Source organism: Salvia splendens, chromosome 4, assembly GCF_004379255.2.
Source record: "Salvia splendens isolate huo1 chromosome 4, SspV2, whole genome shotgun sequence".
NCBI classification, from domain to species: domain Eukaryota; kingdom Viridiplantae; phylum Streptophyta; class Magnoliopsida; order Lamiales; family Lamiaceae; genus Salvia; species Salvia splendens.
This window is the reverse complement of record NC_056035.1, coordinates 3,257,686-3,284,317: the sequence shown is the minus strand read 5'-3', so window position 1 is coordinate 3,284,317 and position 26,632 is coordinate 3,257,686. Positions and strand designations below refer to the sequence as shown.

At 37.0% G+C, this 26,632-nt stretch overlaps 2 protein-coding genes across 2 annotated transcripts; both read left to right on the top strand.

Moving 5' to 3' along the window:
* The first annotated feature begins 1,501 nt into the window (after positions 1 to 1,501).
* Positions 1,502 to 3,729, top strand: LOC121801402. The gene has a single exon (XM_042200885.1). It carries the CDS (start codon positions 1,647 to 1,649, stop codon positions 2,259 to 2,261), a length of 615 nt encoding a protein of 204 aa, XP_042056819.1. The 5' UTR covers positions 1,502 to 1,646; the 3' UTR covers positions 2,262 to 3,729.
* A 3,027-nt stretch (positions 3,730 to 6,756) lies between these two features.
* Positions 6,757 to 9,350, top strand: LOC121801199 (protein NUCLEAR FUSION DEFECTIVE 4-like). Its single transcript, XM_042200652.1, has 3 exons — positions 6,757 to 7,233; positions 7,458 to 8,347; positions 8,714 to 9,350. The coding sequence occupies exons 1-3, from the start codon at positions 6,910 to 6,912 to the stop codon at positions 9,177 to 9,179; spliced, it is 1,680 nt and encodes a 559-aa protein (XP_042056586.1). The 5' UTR covers positions 6,757 to 6,909; the 3' UTR covers positions 9,180 to 9,350.
* The last annotated feature ends 17,282 nt before the right edge of the window (positions 9,351 to 26,632 follow it).

Genomic DNA, 26,632 nt, shown 5'->3' with positions numbered 1-26,632 from the left:
ATAATTGTAATACCATTGTCAGACTCTCACCCAATGAATTCATATTATTATTATTATTATTATTATTATTATTATTATTATTATTATTATTATCTAGAGAATTAACCCTCGTTATATTAATAGAGAAAATTAAGGATCAACGTCTAAATGAAAGCCAGATATATATAACCAAATATTACTGGACACACCAAATTTTAGCGATTAAAACACAATTCATTGTATCCGAGAAAAACATTCAAATTCCACAGTGTCCTACCAAGTCAATAATAAGTACTAACATGCATAGAAAGTTCATAAACAAAAGAATATTATAAATAATCACTCACCAGTCACCACTATAAAAGTATCCAAGAAATTTACACAAATACGAAAAAGTATTCCTAATTCCAAACGTATATTCTGAAGCGCTTAACCATCACGGCCATCGGAGCGCGTGGCGCGTTCAGTTGCTGACAGCCCATTGCTTCGTGTGTGGCCCCCACAGGAAAATCTTGTTCCACCTCCATATCGTAAGGCCATCCACAACGCTGTCTCTATACCGTCTCTTAAACCGTCTCTTAACTACTATTTGAGCACTATTTGAGGGCCCCACTGTCCTTTTTTCCTCCATCTCTTAACTAAGAGACGGAGGCTGCAACGCTCCGTCTCTTAACCGTCTCTATACCGTCTCTTAATTACTATTCATTCAATTTAATTTATAATTTTTTTTAAAACCCAATTCAATTTAAACAAACACACTTTATTAAAATTAAAACAATATTACAACTTAACATTAAAAAAGCGAAGACATAATTAAAATTCTAAAAAAATAAAAATGACATAATTTAATATTCTCCGCCAAAGTTTTCCCAAATGTGCTCAATTAGATCCTCTTGGAGTTGGGTGTGGGCGCTAGAGTCGCGTGTCCTTGCCCGAATAGCCAACCGTTCTTGTATAGATGGATGCGCTCCACTTCGCGGCGGACTACTTGCAGTTGAGCTTCCGGGGGATTCGGGGTCGAACCAATTTTTTGAGAGGAATAGATGTGTGTTTGTGTTTGAAATGAGTATGGAATAGAATTATTTATAGAGTAAAAAAATTAAAAATTTAAAAAATGAAAATAAATATTTAACGGTAATATTACCGTTTGAAAAAAAAAAAAAATTTTTTAATTAAAAATCGATTTTTTTTTAAAAAAAAATGAATTATTGCGTCATCAGTGACGACGTCCACTCGCGGGCCAGCGAGTGGGCGTCACGCACGCATGGGGACGTGCCACGTGTCTCGGGCGCGTGGCGAGACAGCTCGTCTCGTGTCTCTCCGAGACGAGCTACGACGAGCCGGTCGCGAGCTGGAGACGAGACGGCCGCTGCAATGCGTCTCGCGGGGGTCTCGTCTCTCCGAGACGAGACGCGAGCCCGGCGCGAGACGCGTTGTGGATGGTCTAACCAACGGCCGGTTCACAACGAATTCACCAAAACACCCCTACACTTGACCTTTATTACTCGACTGCCACCGCCCAACCTCTCCTATATAACCCTAGCTTCCTTTGTTATTAGGTTTGCCGAAATAGAGACTCAACCGCCCCTTCTAAAATTCCTTTCCCCAATCTTTTTTGCTTTTTCCAGAATCACAAAAAACGCTATTTCCACTCCAAAGTACAACCAATGGAAACGTCTTCCAGAAACAGATCCTCGCACGGTACAACCCTCCACAGCCACTTCCAGCGCTCCCTCTCCCCCTCCGGCCGATTCTTCCCCTCCTCCATCTCGGCGTCTTCCGCCGCGACGTTCTCCGCCCGCTCCGATCCCCGCCCCGGATCCGACTCTGTCCTCGCCCGATCCACCAGCCCTACCCGTGTCAGCCTCGGTAGATCCGTTTCCCCGTCTTCCTCCGTCCGATTCTCGGCTCCCCGGAGGCATCCGATCGCCTCGCACCACCAGAAGCAGCAGCAGAGCCACCGCTCTCTGCCGAAGAAGACGTGCATGTGCTCCCCTACGACGCACCCAGGCTCCTTCCGGTGCAGCCTCCACAAGAACAGCATCGTCCCAGGCTACGGAAACCAGGCGTCGCCGTCTTCGTATCGGTCCAGCCATCAATTGAATATGCGGCGCTCGGCGATGACGAATTCGCTCGTGCGAATCGGCACGGTGGAGGGAGATTTGGTGAAGAGAGCTCTCGCGGCGCTGATTCGGCCGTCGTCGCACAGCCTGCGCCGCCGGCACGACTTTCAACCGCGGCCGAGCCGGCTTTCCGTCATGTCGAAAGCCGATGGGTTATAATTTGTGGAAGTATTGAATTCTGTCGTTTTGTGTGTACAGGACTGACTCGGTGAGTGACGCGCTGAGTGAACTCGGTCGGATTAGCCGGTTTTTTACGTGGCTATCGAAATTTTGAATTTGGAAAACCCTCTTTGTGTGAGTTCTGTGGTACTAGTAAAAGAACTCCTGGCGGTTTTCGCTTTTTTCTTTTTTTTCTTTTTTCTTTTTTCTTTTTTCTTTTTTCTTTTTCTACTATTTTATTAGCGATGAATTGGTATATGATTGAGAATGGGGTTGATAGTAAATTTTAAGAAATTAAATTAAAAGCAAATCAAATACTGAATCATGTTTTTTGTGCAGATTTGCTGCAATTTTGGGAAATTTGTGATTATAGAATTAAGTTCATTTTTGTTGTTCCGTTTACAAATTTATTTTTAATGTGGTTTTTATTTTATTTTATTCTTTTGTAAAGTTTTGTCTAGGACTAGGAGTACCTGGAATGCATTAAAAATTGGCAGAGATCTATGATCCAGATTTACCGACCCAAAACTGAATAAAAAGTCATTTATATCTGTAAGGGGAAATAGGAAATCCTAATTTATTTAAGTAGTAGTATATATTTTAATTTAGAGTTTGCTCAAAATTTGGGTACTCGACATTGCACCTTATACAGCTGTGACATGGAGTACAAAAAATGACAAATTTCGTACTAGAAACATAAATTTATTGAGGTATGTTATTCAAACTAATTTTGAATTTTGATTTCAACTATACTACATAGTTGAATTCCGATTTTAATTCAATTTTTTTTTGTTAAACTTAAAATTATAAGTAAATTTGAATTTTGATTTCAACTAGTCTAGTAGTATTACATAGTTGAATTCCGATTTTAATTCAAATTTATTTCTTTTGTTAAAGTTAAAATTATAAGTATATCTTCCATTCACCAGAGAAATTTAGTGGTCTGAAGACATAAATGCAATATGTCCACTAATTATAATTGCAAAGCAAAAGAATAAATAAAGAATATTTCTAATTAATGGAGACGATACATTGCTATATTTGCATACCATTTCGTATTTACTTCATAATTCATTTTCGTTTTTAATTTATCCTAAATAAAATATTCTATTTTTATAGTACTACTTGGTAAAAATTTCTCCTCTCCATTTTTATAAGTATTAAACTATATTTTTGTCTTTATTACTATTTTCATACGCCATTAAATGTCTTATCACTATTAAAAAACTTACTGTACTCCATCTTTTTCAGGACACAAACCGTTAAAACACGGGACATCTATTGCCGGACAAAAGGAGTATAATACACTTAAGTTTCCGTTTAAAATTGCATATCATTTAAGATTGTGACCATTATGAATTGGAGAAAAAGAATATTCTAGAGATTCGAACATCTTTTTCCTTTTTTTTCTCCCATGGACAAAGTTAGAAAAACTTAAAGTATTGTTATTTTTGATTGAATGCATAAATGATAGTGTGTGAATAACAAAATGGGTGTTGTGATTATTCTCCTATACATAGATGGTTATTTGAGAATTTAATTTATAATTGGAGTTTTTTTTGGAGAATATTGCACTTGAGATACCAAATTAATCAAAAAGTAAAAGAGGGAATAAATAGGAGAGGGCATATTTGAGGAAAAGGTATTTCTAAAAGTAGGGAATAATATGTGAATGTGCAAATTTAGAAAGCAAAAAAAAATAAGTAAAGGTACCATTCCAGAAAGTATGGAATAATATGTAAATGTGCCAAACTAATAAAGTTAAAAAATTCATTGGGAAGATAGTATTAATGTATACATTACACAAACCAATTAATGTCTTCAACTAGTAGTCCAAAATCTAGTATGTAGGGTCTCAATTGGCTGCATGGCAAATTGTAATTTGAGAAATTAAATTCCATCATTGAATTGAGTGGGTGGAAGATGTCTAGAATATATGAATGAATCAATAAATTAAAATAAAAGAATTGTTTGGGAGCATGTGAGACTGTAGGTGAAGGGCCATGTTTCATGGAAAGGATACAATAATTGTGGGAGGTGTGGATTTGTTTATTCAATAAAAAGATCAAAATGTGTATATAAGTAATATACTCCTATTTAATTAGACACATAATTATATTGTCTTACACTTAGTAGTCTATATACATATTGCATATGATGTTTGGCAGTGATGTGATTTAACAAGGGTGATTGATTATAATAATACTACATGTTAGTATTATGTGATATCAACCAATGTCATCATTAAATTCAATTATTGTGGTTGGGTCGAATTTGCCTATCAAACTAAGATTAGAGAGTAACTAATATCGGTTTATTAAAATGTGAAGCAAAAAGTTCAAAAAGTGTTTTTACCTAAGAATATCCTTACTTCGTGTCTTTTACTTCAAGTTCATATACGTAGGTTTATTTCATCAACTTCGAGTATGACTAAAATTTGACATTTGATATTGTACATGTTCATCAATAAGATAAAAAGCTTGGTTGGTTCAGAATTAATCGTCATAGTAAAGCTTGGTTGGTTCAGTACTAATCCGAGTATTGAACACTTTGTTTATCAAATACCTCGAGGCTCATAGGGTTATTCCAGTCCAATCAAACCTTTTGAAATTTAAATACATGTATAAATTTTTATAATTTTAAATTATTATGCATGTTACGTACTTACGGGGTCGTGTTATAATAGCACGTATGATCGTTGATTAAATAAACTACATGGGATCGGAGAACTTAATGGTCAAATGTTGGTCGAACGTTCACATCAGTGTCATGAATTAAATTAGATAAAAAAATGTTGCTCCACGAACTTATTAACTCTTCCAATAACTAATTCTCGGAGCATACACTAGTAACACAACGAGCAATTTTATTGGGCTGGACCTAATTCGCAATAGAGAGAATTGCGTTGCAAGAGAGTGGTGTGTGCCAAGAATCTCGGAACTGATCACCTATACATACATACTGTAGTGCGCTCCTAACTGTAAGACCAAGGCTAATCCGGTCACCAGGTAAGGATTTAGGAAGGGTCGGGCAGGGTTGATCGACCTCATAATCAGTGCACGAAATGTATGTTGTGAGTAGGACCATTAATAGTGTTATGAGGGTCGAGGGTTCTAGGCCCATATCATCATGTGGATATTGGTATGCTCAGCTCAGTTAGTATAATTTGGTCACAAGTTAAAAATCAAAATATTTTGGACACTACTCATATTTTGGCCCATTACTATTCTTTCCTTTTGTAGAAACTGTGGGCTTGTAAAATAAACTTTTGGGCTCAATACAAATTAACTATTGAAACAACCTATAACACCCAAAGGTCACAATAAATGTATAGAGATTTTAATTCCGTCTTTGTACAAATATGAGACATTGGTTTCATTTTAACAACACGTGTGTGGGAGATAAGAGTGGGATCTGTCTATTTAATGGCGCTAGATTTCAAAAGAAATTCAAGTTTTTCTTTGTCTTTTCACAATAAAGATTCTATTGTATAATCAATAATGTGCTAACAACAATTTGACTGTTGAAAAAGCAATATAGTTTTTGTCAAGAAATTTTATTATATTCTCAATTTAATCGATTCGGTACCAACTCCAATAGTACATTCTCATATGTTGTGGACCTTTGTGTATTAATGGCTTAATGCTATTAATTCCACACTTAATACTTATTTCGTCCAAAAATAATAATTTCATTTGTATGCGATACATATTTTGCTCCACAAATATACAACTAGAATACACTTGGCAATTGATGAAACGATTATATTAATCGCTCAAAAGTGATTAAACGTAAATTAACTAATACTGTACAACATTTTATTTCGTAACACAATTGTATTTTTTATCTGTTGTATAAATGAATTCTACCCCAACTAAAATAGTGAAAATAGTAGTCCACTTTTAAGATGCAGCACTCCCATCATTTTAATACTCCATAAAAGTTATTGTAATATTGAATCACCATGTAGTGAAAAAAAATGGACCGTTTCGATAGTAAATAACATGAGATTGAACTGGATATTAGTATTAATTTTTTAAATATATACATTTCCTGACTACATTTGTTATAGTAATATGTATTGACATGTGGTGTAATAAATAGAACCATATTTTCGATAAAAATATGTAAGGAAAGTTGCAAACTTGGGAGACCAGCTTCTATTAATTAGGAATATATTAGTACATGTCAAATTGCCTCCCGAAATTTAAGGTTCCGTTCACTTTAAAAATGGCAAAGTGTAACAAAAGCAAAAGGAGAAAATGAAAAGTTTTGTCAAATTAATCTAAAAAAAACTCATTACTTTGTCATGAAACAACCCACATTCATAAAGGCGTGTCGCTTTCACATATGTGAAAAAAACCATTTTGAAGACGTCTAAATACATAAAAAAAAAGAAGGTATAAACATACAACAAAACAAATAATGAAATTACCAATGTCTTTAAAAGAAAGCAATAATTAACAAATACCAACAAAATAAAATATTCCATTTATGCCGCAAAAGAAGATCCAAGATCTCCAAATGCGAAGGGTCCTAATTTTGATTCTCATAACCCCAACTCTCTCTCTCTCCGTCAATATAACCACTTCCTCTCTCTCTCTACACACTCACTGCTCGATTCTGGTAGCTTGGAAGACCGGAGTCAATGGTGGACCTTAAAGCAGGAAGCCGGCCGCCGTGGGTGGGATTAGGCGCGGCGGTGTGGGTGCAGATAGCTGCCGGAAATGCCTACACTTTCTCTCTTTACTCTCCCGTTCTGAAATCAGTTCTCGGCTTCAGCCAGCAGCAGCTCACGATTCTCGGCGTCGCCAATGATATCGGAGAAAACGTCGGGATTCTTCCCGGAATCGCCTGCAACAAGCTCCCTCCTTGGTCTGTTCTTCTCGTCGGCGTTTTCACCTCTTTCTTCGGCTATGGCGTTATCTGGCTCGCTGTTAGCCAGACTCTTCCTTCCGTGCCCTATTGGGTTGTAAGTTCCCTTCCTATTGACTTTTCATAAATATTTTGCAAAATAATTGTGATTCGTGACGGTAATTAGTTAAAAATTTAGCTATTTAGTTGTTTGGTTTTAGGCTTTTAGTTATTGAAAAATTTTATCTATGATTAAAAGAAGAATTTGATAAATTGATGTATTGAGTGACTATTGTTTGGTGGAAATGAGATGTTCAGCTAAATATCTGATAACTGTTGCAGTTGTGGTGTGCGCTGTGTGTTGCCACAAACAGCAGCGCGTGGCTTGGGACGGCAGTCCTTGTGACCAACATGAGGAACTTCCCTCTCAGTCGGGGCACGGTTGCTGGGATACTGAAAGGCTATATTGGTTTGAGTGGTGCCGTCTTCACGGAGCTCTTCACTATGGTCCTCAATGGTTCGGCTTCGAACCATTTGCTGCTGTTAACGCTCGGGATACCAGCGATAGGTCTGGCAATGATGTACTTTGTCCGGCCTTGTACCCCGGCCTTGGGAGAAGACTCACGGGAACATGGCCATTTTCTTTTCGTGCAAGGAGCTAGTGTTGCCCTCGCCGTTTATCTTCTCACCACCACCATCTTAAAGGACTTCTTGTCTCTTGGAAATGCAATCTCCTACACGTTCATTGCTGTGATGGTTGTTCTCTTGATGGCTCCACTCGCAATTCCCTTGAAAATGACTTTGTTCCCCGTGACTAGTAAGAAACAGGGCGAGCAAGCTGATTTAGTCGGTGACAAAGGTGATTCGAACACAATGGATCCTCTGCTGACCCCATCTTCATCAGCAACCAATATTGGAAGTTATTACGAGTCTGAAGATGTGTCAGAGGTGGATTTGCTTCTTGCGGTGGGTGAGGGCGCAGTTAAAAAGAAAAGGAAACCTAGGAGGGGAGAGGACTTCACGTTTCGTGAAGCTATTGTAAAGGCCGACTTTTGGCTTCTATGGTTCGTTTACTTCTTTGGAGTTGGCTCAGGAGTGACCGTCCTTAATAATTTGGCCCAGATCGGTGTTTCACTTGGTGTCAATGATGCTACCATATTACTGAGCTTGTTCAGCTTTTGTAACTTTTTGGGTCGCCTTGGGGCTGGAGTTGTCTCGGAACACTTTGTGAGGTAAACTTACTTATTCTACTTGGTATTGGTATCTCAATTCCACTTTCATTGTTCACCAGCTGAAGGTTCCGAAATTTGTTTCAATAGTTTCTCCAAATATGTAAATTTTCTTGCTAGAGTGACTTAAACTTGCATAAACCCCTCTGTTGATATTCTTACTATTGGATAGTTTGTACAAAGGGGAAGTACTGAGTAAGATGGTCTAATTGGCTCATGTCCCGAATCTAAATATTATAGAGCACCGGATAAATATTACATTGAATATGATCACGAAGAAGACCCATCAAATGGTCTGAAGCAAGGCTGTATGCCTCGTTCTAAATACTGAGGTCGTCTAAAGCTTGTTCACCACTTCACCCATTGCAGGTCGAAAACAATTCCTCGGACATTTTGGATGGCAGTAACGCAATCAATCATGGTCCTGACGTTTCTTCTCTACGCTTCAGCCATGAATGGCACCCTCTATGCTGCAACAGCGTTGCTAGGGGTTTGCTATGGCGTCCAATTTGGAATAATGATCCCAACTGCATCCGAACTATTTGGACTGAAACACTTTGGCATAATCTTCAACTTCATTGGGCTGGGGAATCCTGTTGGGGCACTTCTCTTCTCCGGTTGGCTTGCTGGTCAGGTATACGACACAGAGGCTGCCAAGCAGTTAGGGTCCTCGTGCATTGGTGTGAACTGCTTTAGGCTCACGTTCCTAGTGTTGGCCGGGCTTTGTGGGGTGGGGACTCTGTTGAGCATAGTGCTCACCGTAAGACTAAAACCGGTGTACCAAATGCTCTACGCAAATGGCTCCTTCCGCCTGCCTCAGAGCTCTGATCACTGATTACCATTGACTTGTGTGTAGAACATCTACGTTATTACCTCTTGGAATTTTGTTGTGTAATATTGGCATGAGTTTTATATCTACCACCATGTCTATATTGTGAAGGGAAGAACAAAATCTTGATGACATGATTAATATGGAGAGTTATCTATTTCTGTATTTGATACTCTAGTTTGTTGTCATTGTGTTTTTCTTCTTCTGCGTGTGTTGAATGTTGAATGTGTTCATCTAATGCCACAATTTTCAATTTAAGTACATTGAATTTGTCAAAATACTTGTCATAAATCTCAACATTGACATTTAATTTAGCATTTATTAATGTCTAAATAAAAACATTTATTAAAAAAAACAATTTTATAATGAAAACAAATCCTACTTTTTACTCCCTTTTCTCAAATCACAACTAGAGTATCGGGCTGACAAGAGAATCGGTCCCCTTACTAATCTATTTTACACACCACAACTACTAATACTATTACAAAACAACTAACTAAAACTATCATCCCAATCTTCCATTGCCCTATCATTAACCAGCCCATCCGTGTCTTAATCCTCATAAGATGAAGGGCAGTACTCCCTCTATTTCCTTATCATTGTTCACTTTGGTTTCGTCACCGATTTTTAAGAAATGTAAAAGAAAGTGAGTTTAAAAAGTTAGTAGAATAGAAATATCACTTTTATATATTAGTTTTATAATAAAATGTGAGTGGAATGAGTTAGTGGAACGTGTGGCCTTCTTATCATTTATAAAAAAGTAAAAGTGAATAATTAATGTGGGACTTATGAAAAAGGCAAAAGTTTAATGAGGGTAGACAAAAGATTGCTTCTTTTATAATATAATGAATTCTATACAGAAGTACTTGATTCATGATACTTGTGGAACATGGAGCGATCCATGGTTGAAATCGATGCCTAATTAATTACTTTAAATAATTAACCATGAAGCATCTTGCATTTGAATGCTGATAATTATGTTAGTGGAGATAATTATATGATGATATGCAAACTTTATTAACTACACTCTTCTTCCCTTAAATTTTTTCACATTTTAACTTGGCACGGATTTTAAGAAGTAATTGGTTTATCATTCATACATTCCAACATAGTACTCCCATAGTTCCTTTCTAAACCAAACATTACTTTTAGGTGGTTAGATGAATATATATGTGGGGAAAGTATTTGCAATCTTTATCATGCATACACACCTAGATTATATTTATGCAAATTGCAATGTATCTAAATTAATCATAAAAAGTTATATATGATGATGCTTGGAGATTTGACCTACTAAAAGTGATGGGATAAATGAAACTTGTTTTGGGCTTAAACTATATTTGGGCTTAATGGAAACTATAACCGATATTATATTCATAGCCCATTTTCCCCTTTATAAACTACTAAAAGATTTTGTTATATGTGTATCCCACATATAATACCACTCGGAATCACTTTAACTACTTAAATTATTGCAATGTTACCCACGAAGAAGTACTTTGTCTACTTTAATGTAAAATTTTGCGTCTATAATCATAGGTTGATTAATTAATACTGTATGAACAGTTGCCCAATAAATTTTTCTACAGACTTGTGATTATATTTCGTAGCATCGACGACAAAATTGGAAGTTGCGAACACTTGGTGTACACAATCAATATCTCATCAAATCAATAATGGCTTTGAGTATCTTACTCTCACTTATGTATAAAGACTAAAGATTATATAGTGTATGTCGGTCTAATCGTTAATGTGTGAGGCCAAAGACTAGTGTTCGAGTTTACCGTGATGTATTCTTTTAATATTTCTATTTATTTTTCAACTAACAAAAACAAAGAATAATCGTGCTGGGCTTTTGGGCCCTAAAGTACCCAAACCAGCCTATCTTATAATTTTTAAAATTTAAAAACTTTCAAAAATATATTTTTCCAAATTTGTTCACAATTACATAATTTTAGGTTATAAATCATGTTTTAAATACTAAAATGTTATCTGCGCCAAGATAGGCAAAAAATGCAAGTCAACAAATATTTAATCCCTTTCTATTTTAATTCATTTTTTAGAATTGAGCCATTATAAACGAGGATAATTCAAAATGATTTTTTCCATATGTAGAATGGGATGAAGGTAATACAGTTGTAAATATTTTATTTATTTTATGATTAAAAGTTGTGGTTTAGAAAGAATAAAATCATTTTCTAAAAACAATATGGCTAGTAAAACAATAATGAATAAACTATATTAAATGGATTAGATAATAGAGCCCCTCAAAGGACTGCGTCGTTTCACAAATTTAAAAGCCGTCCAAATCCTAGTCATTTATGTACTTCAAACTTTGTATTTGTCTTTGTCTTTGTCGCTTGTCTAATGATCATACTCATAAAAAGTTGGAATTTTTATTTAAACAAATAGTTTATTTCCCACTATTGAAACTAACTTGCACATAAACAAATATAATGCCAAATTCAATAGCTCTGTCGTAAAATTCGGTCATACTACTTCATATTTCATAGGCGCAAACTATATTGATAATTTGTTTGAAAGCTTAAAGAACTATGAAATGTAATCTAGCTTTAAATTATATGCTTTCTTTTCAAGAAAAAGGTGCTCATTGAAAATTACGAACACTTATGTCAGTTCGTGTATTTATTCTATTCAATTCATGTCTAAAATCTCTATATTGAATTGAATAATAATAGTATAAAGTTCGAGTTACGGAGTATTAAATATTGACTTGTGCGAGGACTTTTTACACGATATTCCTTCATTTTAAAATCGAGAAAATATTGCATCATGCTAATATAACAATATATTTTTAATTCATAAAATAAACTGATGACGTTCAATATAGGAAAGAGAAAATTATAGTACTTAAAATATTATAAAAAAATTTTTTAAAACCAAACAGTATAACCAAATACTCATACAGAGAGAAAATCATAATAAAATAATGTAAGGCGCTGTCCAAATATTACAAAATAATGTAAAAAGAGCTTTTAGATAAAGGCTTGTGCTACCGAAAATCCATCTTTTTCGAGATTCCATCCCATATAGCGCGTGTCGCTACATTCCACCAGACGCGTGGACCAATAAGAGATATCCTTTTCTACGAAAACTGCTCGTACCGTACAGCAAACCTATCTTTTCGCACTTTAATTCTCTTTCTCCCCAATTCTTTTTTCCAGTTTTTCGCGAGAAATTGAAAAGATCGCGTCGGGAATTGGAGAAATTTAAGGTGTGCGTAGGCCAACCGGCCGACTAACGTGACTGTCACCCACCTCAACTTTCTAATACCCCAAAATGCCCTTACTTTGCTATTAATGTCATGGCTGCCCTTTTCCGTTTTCATGTTTTTTATTTGGAGTAACATTTTTGGGCTGTCCCCATTCAAATAATTATTTTACTAGTTTAATTAGGATACCGATAGCATAAGAAAACTCGTGATTTTATATTTAAACTAGGGTAGCAATCATTTATTTACTAATAACCATGCTAATGCGTCCAAAATAAAATGTATATTGTGTCCTCCTTTTGATTTTTTTGGGCATGAAATTTTATATTAGTAATATTTTCATTTTTTATATATGTTGATTTAAATAACACAATATAAAATAAGAATATATGACTTTAACTGTGACAAAGAAGTAGTATTGTACTGTATGAGTTTAGAATAATAAATTACATTAACACATAAGTTTATATAGAGTGCCTAAAATTTGTAAATGAAACCGAGTAACAAAATTTCGACTTTCAACTGCATTTTCTGCATGGTTGCATGAGTTATTTCAAAAAGTAGTATGCCATTAAAAATTGGCCCGATTTAAGTAATAATTTTGATATTATGGTTCCTACGAGTCTCGGATTTTGTTTAATAATTTAAAATTCTAATTATTATTTCCCAATAGTTTATATATGGGGATAATCAACAGAATTCAAGCAATTTACGGCATATATTTATTAGAACAAGTTGCGTTATGGCCCCACAATAAATCAGATTATACTAAATTCTATAATAATTTGTGAAAAGAAATCGTCCACATATGTAATATTTGTACGACAGCATTGTTATCCACCTACGTTCCATCCATTTCGTATTTTAATCGAATACATATAGTCCTGCACAAATGAATAGCATAAATTTTTTAATGAAATTGCTAATTGAAATATAGAAAATATAATCAAATATTTTACTACATGGAAAAAAGTAAAAAATTTATTATAAATATGAAAAAGAGACATTTTCATTGGGATAAAATAAATACAAAATTGGAGATTGCAAATGGGACGATTAAAGTATATATTAAATACTTATTAAATACAAGGAAAGGTGTAGCAAACAGCACTGTCAAATAAAAGCAAATGCATTTTATAGAAAAAGAAAGTAAATCCTTGCATTCGAATATAAGAGCATCCACAACGGTGGCGTCCGTCGCCACGGCCGTCCGCGCCGCTGGCACGGCGCTGCTCGATGCATCGAGCAGCGCCGTGCCAGCAAGCAGCTGACGTGGCGCGCTGGGATTCGCCAACGGCATAGCCGTTGTGTTTAAAAAAAATTTTTTATTAATAAATCGGTTTTTAATTAAAAAAACCGATAAAAAAAATTCACTTCCCAAAAAAAAAATATCCGTTTATAACCGTTTTTTTCCACTTTTTAATTTTTTTTCCATTTTTTTACCCCAAAAATACACACTTTCATCTATAAATACCACCAATTTCACTCCCAAAAAATCACATCAAACTACACAATTCTCATCTTCATTCTCTCATATCCATTTTCATCTTCAATTTCTCATATCCATTTTTATCTTCATTCTCTCATACCCTACTACATCACTATGTCTGGCCAAGAAGATAACACTACGGGCTCCCAAGGTTGGAACCCCGAATGGTTCGGTTCACAACCGTTTCCTAGTCCGGAAATGGACTATTCGACCCCTCCTCTCACCCAAGATTCGGGCGTTCCGGGTGGCTACCGGCCATACCCGGTCGACGAGCAAGGTGCCTCCGATGGGCGATACGGATGGACACCGGAGCCTAGGCCTCCCGTCCCTTCCCAAACTCCGACTCCTCCATCTCGCGCCGGTGTCCGCACACCGTACTCACCGGCGGAGATGGATAGATTGTTCAAGGCGTACTTGGAAATCTCCGAAGATGCGGTGGTTGGCACGAACCAATCCGGCGATCACTTTTGGTGGCGCGTCTCTCGGTGGTACAATGCAAATCGGCCGCCGGGAACGATCGAGCGCAACGAGAGTATGATGCGCAACTGCATCGGCCGAGCCAACGACGAAATTGGCAAGTTCAATGGCTATTTCCTCCAGGAGTCGCGGAATGCCGAGAGCGGCCGTAGCGAGGTCGACATCATCACTGCGGCGCTGAGCACCTACCAATCCATGAACGGTAAGTCGTTCAAGTACCTAAATGTTTGGCAGGAAACGAGGACGCACCCGAAGTATCTGGGAGGCGTAACATCCTTCTCTAGCGGCTCCTCCAAAATGTCACGGTCAGCATCCCTATCCGACGCCGGCGAAGAAGTGGCTAGCCAACTCGCCGAAGCTAACTTGGGTAGCCCCGACGCCGACCGCAAGGAAGGAAGAAGGCGGGGGCCGAACGCCGTCGCGCCGCGACTCCATCTGCCCCCGCCCCGAACCCGCACCCTATGTTCCACCTCCACCCCCGAACAACTCGTTGTGGGCCCTTTTGGCCCAACTCAATATGACCGATAGGTCAACTATGACCCCACGCAACTTCAAACGCACGAGGACATGAGATTGGGTCTCAAAAAACAATTGGGGTTGGTGCCGCCGGATGCGTAGTCTTCCTCGGGGAATATTAGCCAATAATCATATAATTTTTAATTTTTAGGAGTTTAATTATGTAATTTTTAATTTTTAGTTTTTTAATTATGTAATTTTTAATTTTTATGATTTTAATTATGTAATTTTTAATTTTTAGGATTTTAATTATGTCTTTTTTTATTTGTAATTTGTAATATTTATTGTGGTTTTTTAATGAATTTTAGTATTATGGAAATGTTTTTGTGTAATTGAATTTTAAATTAATTGTGCTCGTCCTTGCGGAAGAGCACAGCTGTGGGTGTTGTACTCTTGCCAGAGAGCAGGCAGAAAAAGTGGGGTCGGGCCCACAACCGTGCCGCTGGCAAGAGCACGGTTGTGGATGCTCTGTTTTGTACCGATGCCAATTAGTGCTCAGAAAGTCAACACATGCATGGAAGAAGAGGTGTGATCAATTGCTAACTATTTAAGTTGCTAATTCATCAACACAATGTATTAAATTTGATTATTTGAGTTGTTATCTCTATAAGTGCGTTTCAACTCCAACTCATTATGATTGATATTCACTTTTATTATTTGTCTTACCTTCATTTCCAATGACAATCATCGTTATTTAAGAGCATCAGCAGTGACGCGGAATTCCCGATGGAATTCCCAAAACACCTCATGCCACGTCATACGGAATTCTCACTGCACTGCCACGCCATACGGAATTCCCCTGCGGAATTCCCGACGGAATTCTCACATTAAAAAAAATTCACAAATTCACATATTAAACAATTTACGGAAATAAAATTTCGACACAAATAGGGAAAAAATTTCCATTAAAAAAAGAAAAGTACATTTCACCAAATTAAAAAATTTATGTTTCAACGACGACCCCTCCGCTGCCATACTTCTTCAATAATATTGTTCTGGAGTAGAACATGAGCTTGTTTTTGGTGCATGTCGACAAATGCACGGACTCGATCGACTTCGTCATGGGGTATCCCCATGCGTACATTGCTGATGGCCACACCGTGGCTTGGACCCGGGGCATCAGCATCATCATTGGCCCAATCAGTCAGTGCTAGACCTTCATCTTCGACAATCATGTTGTGCATGATAATACATGCGTACATGATGTCGCCGATGCTGTCAACGTACCACAGACGTGTTGGACCCTTCACTGCTGCCCATCGAGCCTGGAGCACACCAAATGCCCGATCCACATCCTTGCGCGCTGCCTCCTGACATTGAGCAAAGTATATCTTCTTTTCATCTGCTGGGCACCTGATCGTCTTCACAAAGACGGGCCACATCAGGTATATCCCATCCGCCAAATAATAGCTCATGTTGTGCTGGTTGCCGTTGGCGACGAAGTTGGCGGCGAAGTTGACGCCCGGACCGACGCCCATGCACTGGTCGTTGAAAAGGGGCGACGACTGGAGGACGTTGATGTCGTTGTTCGACCCGGCTACTCCAAAATAGGCATGCCAAATCCACAAACTGCAGCCAGCTACCGCCTCAAGGATCATCGTGGGATTCTTGGCCTTAAAACAAGTAGTGTACATTCCTTTCCAGGCAGCGGGGCAGTTCTTCCACTCCCAGTGCATACAATCTATGCTGCCTAACATCCCCGGGAACCCGTGCTGATTCCGGTGCATATCCAACAAAGCCTGACAATCTTCGGGGGTAGGCTTCCGAAGATACCTATCCCCGAATATCTCTCTAACGCCCTGACAAAAATACTTCAGGCACTCTCAGGCAGTCGTCTCGCCGATGTGGAGGTACTCGTCGAACATGTCGGCCGCGCCTCCGTATGCTAGCTGCCTGATTGCGGCAGTGCACTTCTGAATCGGCGTGTGGCCGGGTTTACCAGCCGCATCCTCCCGCACCCTGAAATACCCGTATCGACGCTCCAAAGCGCCCACGATACGCAGAAAGAGCGGACGATGCATCTTAAACCATCGCCAGAATAGGTTCTCCCCAAACCGTGGCTCCGGCGCAAAGTAATCCGCGTACAACCTACGGTGGGAAACGAGGTGGTCTCGGGGTACTATAGTGCGACGGTGGATGGGTCGAGGCACTGCCGGCGCCGAGACCGCTTGTTCCTCCCTCTCCGGCGCCGAGACCGCTTGTTCCTCCCTCTCCGCGGCGTCGTGAATCAGCCGCATCATGTGTTCATAATGCCTATCACCACCACCACTACCACTACCACTACCGGCCATTACGAATATATAAAAGAAATTTAGAGAAAGCAAAACTTGTTAATACAAGTGGTGCGAATGAAGTGAAGTTCAACGTGATGTATTTATAGGAACCGAAAAAAACATTTAATGCAATAAATGGAAATTCCGCGCGAACGTCCGTGATAGTCAACGCAATGGCGGACGTCCGCCCTGAATTCCCTGCGGAATTCCGCGGAAAGCCGCGGAACTACGAATTCTTCGCGGGAATTCCGTATCCGTGCATGATACGCACAATGGCAGACGTCCGCCACAAAATTCCTGCATGTCGGTGAGAATTCCGCAGTGACGTCCGCCACTGCTGATGCTGTGAATAGTCACTTGGATGTGGACTTTTTTCATTGTACCTGAATCATGACTTTTATTTAATGAATCGGTCACTATTGTGTTCTACTTTTTAAATCCATCATTATTATGAAAGTATATAATTTAAAGTGAGATATTTTTACTTGACCTAATTGTTTAAAGGAGCCAAAATGGATTATTAATAGTAATGCGGAATCAACAAATTAGCGATTTGTAGGTGCTTTCGTGTATGATTATTTGTGAATTATTGAATAAAATATACTCTATTCGTCTATAAAAATATGAGCATTTAAAATGACACAATTGGTAAAGTAAAGAGAGGATGAGAAGGACAGTTAAAGTAGTAGTACAATGTTAGAAGATAGTATGACCCACATTATTATTAATGTTTAATGAGTTGTAATGGTGGATCATAGACTCATATGGTACTCCCTCCGACCCACTAAAGATGACTCACTTTTCATTTTGGGTTATCCCAACAAAGATGGCTCATTACTATATATAGAAACACTTTTATCTCTATTGTACTCACTCTTTTACTTTACTCTCCACTCCACACACAAAATAAAATTGCATAAATTCCCGTGTCGCCCAAGGAAGGAGTCGTCTTCCTTGGGACGGAGGGAGTATAAGTTGACAAATTTATGCACATGGGTAATGAGTTGAGGACAACTTTTCATAAATAAAAATGCTCATATTTTTATGAGACAAATGAAAATGAAAAATGCAAATATTTTTATCCGATTGAAGGGTAATATTTTCTAACCAATCTGACTCTAATTTTTATTTAATAAAAAGTATTACTTTGTATTACCGTTTCATAAAAATAAAAAATATTGTGGACGATTTTTAATATGAAATTGGTAAAATATGAAAAAGATAAAAGAAAATTTTATTATGGTATAATTAGTAAAAAAATGAAGTTCATTTCATTAGAAATAAAATTTTATTAAAATTAGAAGTAAATTAATTTTATGGGACACCTTAAAATGACTAAAGTGGACTATTGTTTAGGACATGGATAATGTAAGGTGATAAAAAAAATATGGGACCTGATTTCAAAAAGACATTTTGTGGCGTCGCTGCTATAGATATGGCAATAATTAAATCAAAATAAAACTTTTATCTCATCGTTATAATTAAATAAATTTACCACCGGATCAATTTCGTTTATTACTAACAAAAACGAAATTTATTGGCAAATATACAAATTTTTACTCCCTCCGTCACCGATTAAGAGTCACACTTTTCCATTTCGGTCCATCCCCAATTAAAAGTCACGCTTTACTTTTACCATAAATAGTAAGTAGGTCTCACATTCCACTAACTCACTTCACTCACATTTTATTATAAAACCAATATAAAAAAGTGGGTCCCACATTCCACTAACTTTTTCAACCAACTTTTCTTTACATTTCTTAAAATCCGTGCCCGGTCAAAGTGTGACTCTTAATCGGGACGGAGGGAGTATAACATACTTCTACTAATTACCAATTTATTGTCATGTATAGTTAATTTACTTATCAGAGAAAACTTTTAAATTCCGTTTTCATAAAGTTTAGTAACTAATTTAATTATTATCATATGAAATCAAATTAAGATAAAATACAGATGGATTATAGTTTATGGATAACAAACATGAGGCAAGAAGAACATTTGATAGATTTTGTTGACCGACATAATATATAAATATTTGTCACATTGCTTGTAACGACAAAATAAAGCTCGTCTTTAAATAAAGACAAAGAAGACTGTGACATTAAGCATGCACAAAACGAACCGGCTCGGTGATTAATAGCCGATTCATGAATCGGAACCGGGACCAGGTCCGGCACCGGCAGTTTGAACCGGCCGGCGGTTTCGCGGTTCAAGCGGGCCGGTTCAGGTTCGGGGAAATCTTGAATCGTGAACCGGCGGTTCAACAGGTCCAACGGCGGATTCCGGCTAGGGGCGTAGGGTTGCAGGCGAGGGTTATAGAAAAATCGGCGGTTTCTGACGAAAACCGTCGGTTTTCGGGCGAACCGCAGGTTCAGGCGATAAACTGCCGGTTTTCGGCCGAATTTGAAATTTCAATTTTTTTTTATTTCTTCCAATTTTATTTCTATAAATACCCCACTTCCCCCCTCATTTTTACTCACCTCATTCTTGTGTTAACAAGGATTTCATTCTCAATCTCTCTTTCTCTATTCTCTCCTCATTCTCTCTAATTGCTCAAGTTGTTTACTAGTTACTATTTACTACTATATTTGTTGTTGTGTTCGTAATTTACCATTTACTCCATACTCCATACTCCATATTCCGTCCATACTACTTTCATTTATCACTATGTCTTCTTCTCGTGGTGGACCGAGACGTGGTGATCGGGGCAAAGGAATTGCCCAAAATCAAAGTAGTCATCCCTCAAAATCAAGGCGACCTAGTCGTCGAGAAGTTATGGAAGAAGTTTCCCGAGTGGCGGCTGAACGCTTGCAAGTAAGTTTTAAAAAATTAAATTTTTTTACAATTCATAATTTCATAAGTTTGAGTTTTTTAATTTTTTTGTGTTCCTAATTAAACTTTAACTTATATTATATTTATAGATAGAAGAAGATCATAGGATGGCCATGCTACTCGCTGAAATGCATCAAGGTGGGGGCGAGGGTGGTGGTTCCCAACAAAATGACGAGTACGACGTGTCTATATTGTCGGACTCGGACAACAACGATGATAGATCTCATTCTTGTATTCCGTCTAGCACCGGCGGAAATGAGGAGATGCATCCCCCCCTCCACCCACTAACACTACAAAAGCTTTGAAATATGATATTTTTGTTAAACTAATAAGGCTCGTTTCATGCATTGATTTTTGGTGATATTACATGCTTTTTTGGGGAGATAATGCGTAAATTTGAGATTAAGTGTGCAGATATTTGCTGGGTCAAGTAGATGCTGCAAATTGACCGAGCAGATGCAAAATGAGTAGAAAATGAGTAAAAAGTGTCAAAAATCCGCTATGTCAAAGAGAATTATCGGGAGATCAGGTGCATAAAAAATTTACCGGACCCAGGAACGCACACAAATTACCCGAGGCGGGGAAAATGAAGCAGAAAAGGTGAAGAAATGAGCAGATTTAAAAGATCATATTTTAAGGGTACAAACGTCAAATCATGAAGAGCATACCCTAGGGATTCGAGCTTGAAGCCTCCCTATATAAAGGGACCAACATGAATGAAGAAGGGAGCGCTTAACGCTATGGTAGGTAGGAAGTTCTCGGTAGCGCTTAACGCTACCATTCTCGTAGTTTAGGTAGGAAACTCTCATAGGCGCTTAACGTCACCGCTTTCTTAGCTTAGTTTAGTTTAGTTGTTGGTTTCTTAGCTTAGTTCAATGGTTTCGACGGTGGAATTGACGACTTCGACGTTGGATCCTTGCTTTCTTTACCGTTTTGAGACGATGTAGTTAGATCTAGAGTTTCATCGAAGGAATTGACGACTCCGCCTTTGGATCGCGACCTATTTCTAGTTTTATGAAGCTTTGGTGTTTATTTTCATGTTGATGATGTTATTTACTCATGTTTCTTGGATGCTTTTCGCAATTGGTGGCTTAAATGTTTAGATCCATGATGTTTACATGATTTCCAGTAGTTTAGAGGTTGAGATCTAGTTATTCACGTGCTCGATTTCTGAGATCTGTTAGTTTAGGTGATGCATGCAAGGTTAATCTGTGTTTATTCCGCTTTCTGCTTGATCCAGGAGAGTAGATCTGGCCGTTCTAGCTTGAATTTCGTGTTTACGTTTCGTTTTCGATGTTGAATTGTGGTGGATCTGAATCTGTGCTGGTGAATCTGAAGTTCTCTGTTTCTATTCTGCATGATTATGGCTGTTTATTGTTCGATCTCGCATCTTCTAGACCCAGTAGCGTAGATATGTTAGTTTAGGCTTTAATTTCATGTTTAAATTTTAGATCTGAGATTGCTCTGTTTTCATGGTGTTTAATGCTCTGTTTTGTTCTGTATTTTCCATTGGATTCATGAAGAAAATGAAGTTTGCTGGTAGTTAGAATCAAATCTGCTTTAGTTTGTTAGTTGCAGTTTTCTTGTCAGTAGATATTTAGGGTAATCTGCTTTGTTGCTTTTCTTACGCTCTGCTGACTGGATGTTTTAGGAAACTTATTTGCTTGACCCAGGAAATTTGGTGAATGATCTAAAGTTAATTTTCAGTTTCAAATCATGATTGCAATTACATTTGAAGCACCGCCAGTTTTCTGGATCAAGTAGATAGAATAGATTAGGTTTAAACTCCCAGGTCTAGTAGTTAAAACTCAGCTTTTAATGAATGCGTGGCAGCAGCCGATCACTTTTCCGATTGTGTCGTAGAAACAATCTCGAGTAGGTCCCTAGTCTCTGTGGTTCGACCCCGCTCTTGCCGCTTATAATTTGTAATATTTGTTGCATTAGTGGGAAAATTATAAATCTTGTTGAAAGGGGAACACGTGCACACGACACACGTGCAAAAATCCTCCCTTCATAAACACTACAAGAAGGTCCCGGTGGTGATTCCAAGTCCTCATGATCCGCACTCTCAAGAAGAGATATCGGCGTTTCATGCGTATTGCAACTATTGTGATAAAGTCTACAAATTTGCGAGTGGTGGGGGGATATGGCACCCTCCGTCGCCATTTGGTGACAAAGCATCCGGTAGAATGTGGCACTACATCTACCCAAACCCCACTAAACTTCCAACCCGGTGGCTCAGGTTCGTCAAGTACGCCTCTTTTTAAATATGATCAAAAAGAATTTTCTGATGTTATGACTAGATGGGTTACAATGAAGCATTTTCCTTTTAACGGTTATGATGACAAAAAATTTGAGGTTACTATGCAAAGTGGTTTAAACGTAGCTATCAAAAGAATAGGGCGAATGATCGTTCAACGATCTACCGTTAGACAATGTTTAGAGAAAAATGTTGAATTATCATGTTATTTAGTTATCTTGGGCCACAAAATGAACATTTGCTCAGATGTATGGACTGATTGTTTTAACCGACATTCATACATGGGCATTACGGTTCACTTTGTGGACAATAGTTGGACTTTAAACAAGCATTTAATAGGTTTTAGAGAATTTGAAACTACACACACTGCACCCGAAATTGCTTCTTTGATTATACAAGTTTTGAATTAGTTTCAATTATGCAACAAGATATTTTCTATTGGTTTTGATAATGCAACTGCTAACAGTCTAACACCGCAAGTATTAGCGATTTGATTGCGGCTTGTGCTCTGGTAATTGGAGGTAAGAATTTTCATCAAAGATGCATATGTCAAATTTTAAATTTATGTGTACAAGATGCGCTTGAATTATGGCAAAAGCATATTAGTCCTATTAGAACTGCAGTTAGATTAATCCATCAAAAGCCAGCTATTGGCAAAGCGTGGAAGAAATATTGTCATCAAAAGAATGTTAGATATACGAATTTTACTATGGATGTGTCTCATAGATGGAATTCGACATATGATTGTCTGAATTCTACTTTGACGCATAAAGATTCTTTATGTGATTTTTATAGAACATATCCCGTTCATGATTTATATCTTTCACATAGTTATTGGGAACATAGCGTGGCTTTATTTAAATTGTTCAAATATTTCAAAAATGCTACTGTTGAATTATCGGGTGTTTATTATTGCACTGTTGTTCGTGTTTTAGAGCATTGCATGTATATATCACTTGGTTTTAAAACTGCAATGAAAAATGCTTACTCTTCACCTGAATTAATGTGCGTTTTATATTATATGAATGAAAAATGGCTTAAGTATTTCAGTGAGATCCAATCGTGTTTTTGATTGCAAAGGTATTGGATCCAAAATGAAAATTAGCCGGTACCTCTAGAATTTTAGATTTTTATTATAACAATTTCAGTTCAATTGATCTTGGCCCCCTTCAAGCAATCCAATCTGATACCAGTTACGAATTTGAAGTAGACCTCTCAGAAACCTTTCAAATAACCCTCCCGGACCGGTCCATTATCCAACAAACCTTCGAGTTTAACTTGCGCGCTCTCTACACCGAATATGAAACCAAGTATAACAATACCCACCAAGTCAGAAGACCCTCCCTTCTCCACAACATAACTATGGCTTTGCATTTCAAACCGATTATGATGACCCCGACGCGCAATCCCAATTAGCCGACCTATACATCTACAGCACTGGCGGAAGGTCCTCAGGTATGGTAAGTGAATTATATTTATATTTCGATTCACTCTTTTCCTTTGGTGATGAAGGTCCTACTCCTCCCGCCCAAATCGACGTCCTCAATTGGTGGGGAACTCACGAGAAAGATTTTCTCATCCTTGCGTCAATGGCCAAGGAGATTTTTCTGTTCCGGCTTCCACTGTTGCCGTCAAGTCCGCTTTTAGTGTTGGCTCGCGTGTGTTGGATGAATCAAGAAGTAAGCTCTCGGCGAAAAATATGGAAGCCGTGATGTTACTTGATGATTGGGCCAAAGCCGAAGTCAGAGAATAAGAAAATGATTGGGATGATCGTTAGGAGCGATCACAAGATGAATTCACCGGGGATGAATCGTAGGCCAACCGTCAACCGCCGCCGGCCAAGCCAAATAGGTAAGTAAGGTAAGAGAACTACGTGGGCTTTGATTCCCTAATGCAAGTGAGCATTAGAGATACGTAGGCACCTCAACTTAAATTTTAAATTTATGTTGAGCTCAAGTCATTTTTCCTTTATTTTTTTCCATTTGTTTCTACTTTAAAAATATGCAAATACAATTACATAATTGTATTTGTATATACTCTAGTCGATGAAGTAGATTTCTTTATACGGCTAAATCCGGGAAACTTTTGACAATTATTATACTATAATTGTTGATTGTTAGACTAAACTCAACATTTAAAGTTGAATTGCTAAAGATGTCCTTAATTTAGTTATGTAGAAAGATCTCCTTCGCCGATTAAGAGTATATATAATTATAAGTTTTTTTTATAAGAACTTCTACGTCTTTTTTGTCATTTATAATTAGCTTCGTTGTTGACTAGTAGTCTCGTTTGTATTTAAATTTTTGTTTAAGACTTCAAGACCTCAAGGTTTTTTTCGATTTGTAATTGTTGTAAACGTGTAATCTCAATAAAATTGTTACTTTCATCGTATTTTTTTAAATTTTATTTACGCGCATTTCATACATAAACAAATAAAAAAAATGCAAAAAAAAAATTGGACGAACCGCCGAACCGACCCGGAACCAGCAGTTTTGAACTGCCACGTAAACCGTCGGTTTTTTGAACCGGAACTGCCGGAACCCTTAGCGGGCCGGTTCCGGTTCATGCATATGATGAACCGTGAACCGCCGGTTTATAAACTGGAACCGGCGGTTCCAAACCGTTGTGCATGCCTGACATAAATAGACGCTTTTATTTACCAATAAATACTTGTGAATCGACCAACCCTCATTAATTGTGTTTTCAGTTTTGTGAATGCATTTCTCTTTTAAATGGGTGCTGAAAAATCGCCAATGTAGACATATTTTTCTGCGTCAAAATATTAATAACTGTTAAAAGGTTTAGTCTTATTTTCTAATAATATCATTTATAGTAATTAATACGGAGTAGAATTTATTACCTTAAATAGATACTTATAATATAAATTTTATAAAAATTAAATTAAATTAGAATTTTTATTCTCAATTAGTAATTCTATTTTTAAATGGTTTGGTCAAATTAAGAGACAAAGAAAAAAAAACTATGTATGGATTTAATTAGAGCCAACAACCCACATGAGAGAGAATAATGTTCCACTTCCACAATATAGACGAATACTTTATTCCGATGTTAACCACTCACGACTAATTCAATTAATTGTATCCAAGTAATTAGTCATTATCAATAATTCTATGTAGGTAGTGTGTGTCACATGAGATGTGGAATATATTTTGAATTGTTGGACTCGTGGAGGCAAAAAGTTATTTATTTAATTTTTTTTGTGGAAGCAGAAAGTTAACTATCCTATACCTTTCACATTAAAACAAAGCCCACTTACCGTTTTATCGATTCGTGGATTATCTAATTATGTATGGTTAAGAAAACGACATCAACTAAAGTCTCGCATACTTCTCATTATTACTTACAATTTCAAGTTAAAGAATCGCCAATTCGCATCTTATACTACTAGTATTATTTTATTGTAAATTACTTTGTCATTTTGCGAAATTTCCACTCACAAATTTCTAGTGCTTCCCATCTAGAAGTGGAAAATATAGCGAAATGCACCACATTTATCGTACTGAAAATTATTAAAAATATTGAAATTTAGTGGTAAAATATAGCTAAATGACATGTGCCACATTTATCATACTAAAAATTATAAATAACATTAAATTTTGATATATTGAAATATTTTGAATGGTGGGATATTATACGAGAATATTTCGATACGTTAACGACATGCATTCATGTATAACATGGCATACCAAAAATTTGGTATGTACCATAAAAATATAATATATACTAAATTTTTTATCATGCCAAGTATATACTATAATAATATAATAATATAATTAATGATTTTGATATAATGATATTTCAGTATGTTATACCAAAATCTGGTAAAAACAAGTATATTGAAAATCGGTAAATTCGAAATTTTGGTATGTCAAAAATCGGTAATGTGGTGATATTGTATTTACTCACACATGTGAAAATTTGGTTCTACCATGCAATTAAAGAGCATGGCTTATTTATTAAATGAGGCATTGAGTATTTGGGCATCTCGGAATAAATAGCCACAAAAGTTAAACAAAGTGATTTTTTTGTTAGTTTTCGAATAATTTGTGTACTTTATTGTAATCAATAGTTGGATGTTGTTTTTAGTGTTTGGATAGTTGTGTATTTTAGTACTATAATTGTTAATACTTAATAGTTTTGATAAATGACCAATAATTTAGGATATAAACGGTAACTTTTCCAAGAAAAGAGTGATATTATTAAAACTGAATAAAATGTGAATGAAATGTGTTAGGTTTTGTAAATTGTGAGATAATTATGCCTTTCTCATAAAGTTTATTCAATAATGTGTGCGGATCGGATGGCCATTCTTTCATGCATTTATATATCCATCAATAATGGTTGGTGGAATTGGAGAAA

Excerpts from the sequence above, each read along its gene's own strand:
- LOC121801402 (XM_042200885.1), top strand. The coding sequence starts at position 1,647 with ATGGAAACGTCTTCCAGAAACAGATCCTCGCACGGTACAACCCTCCAC.
- LOC121801199 (XM_042200652.1), top strand. The coding sequence starts at position 6,910 with ATGGTGGACCTTAAAGCAGGAAGCCGGCCGCCGTGGGTGGGATTAGGC. Across the intron at positions 7,234-7,457 it reads CTTCCGTGCCCTATTGGGTT|TTGTGGTGTGCGCTGTGTGT; the intron begins GTAAGTTCCCTT and ends TAACTGTTGCAG. Across the intron at positions 8,348-8,713 it reads GTCTCGGAACACTTTGTGAG|GTCGAAAACAATTCCTCGGA; the intron begins GTAAACTTACTT and ends CACCCATTGCAG.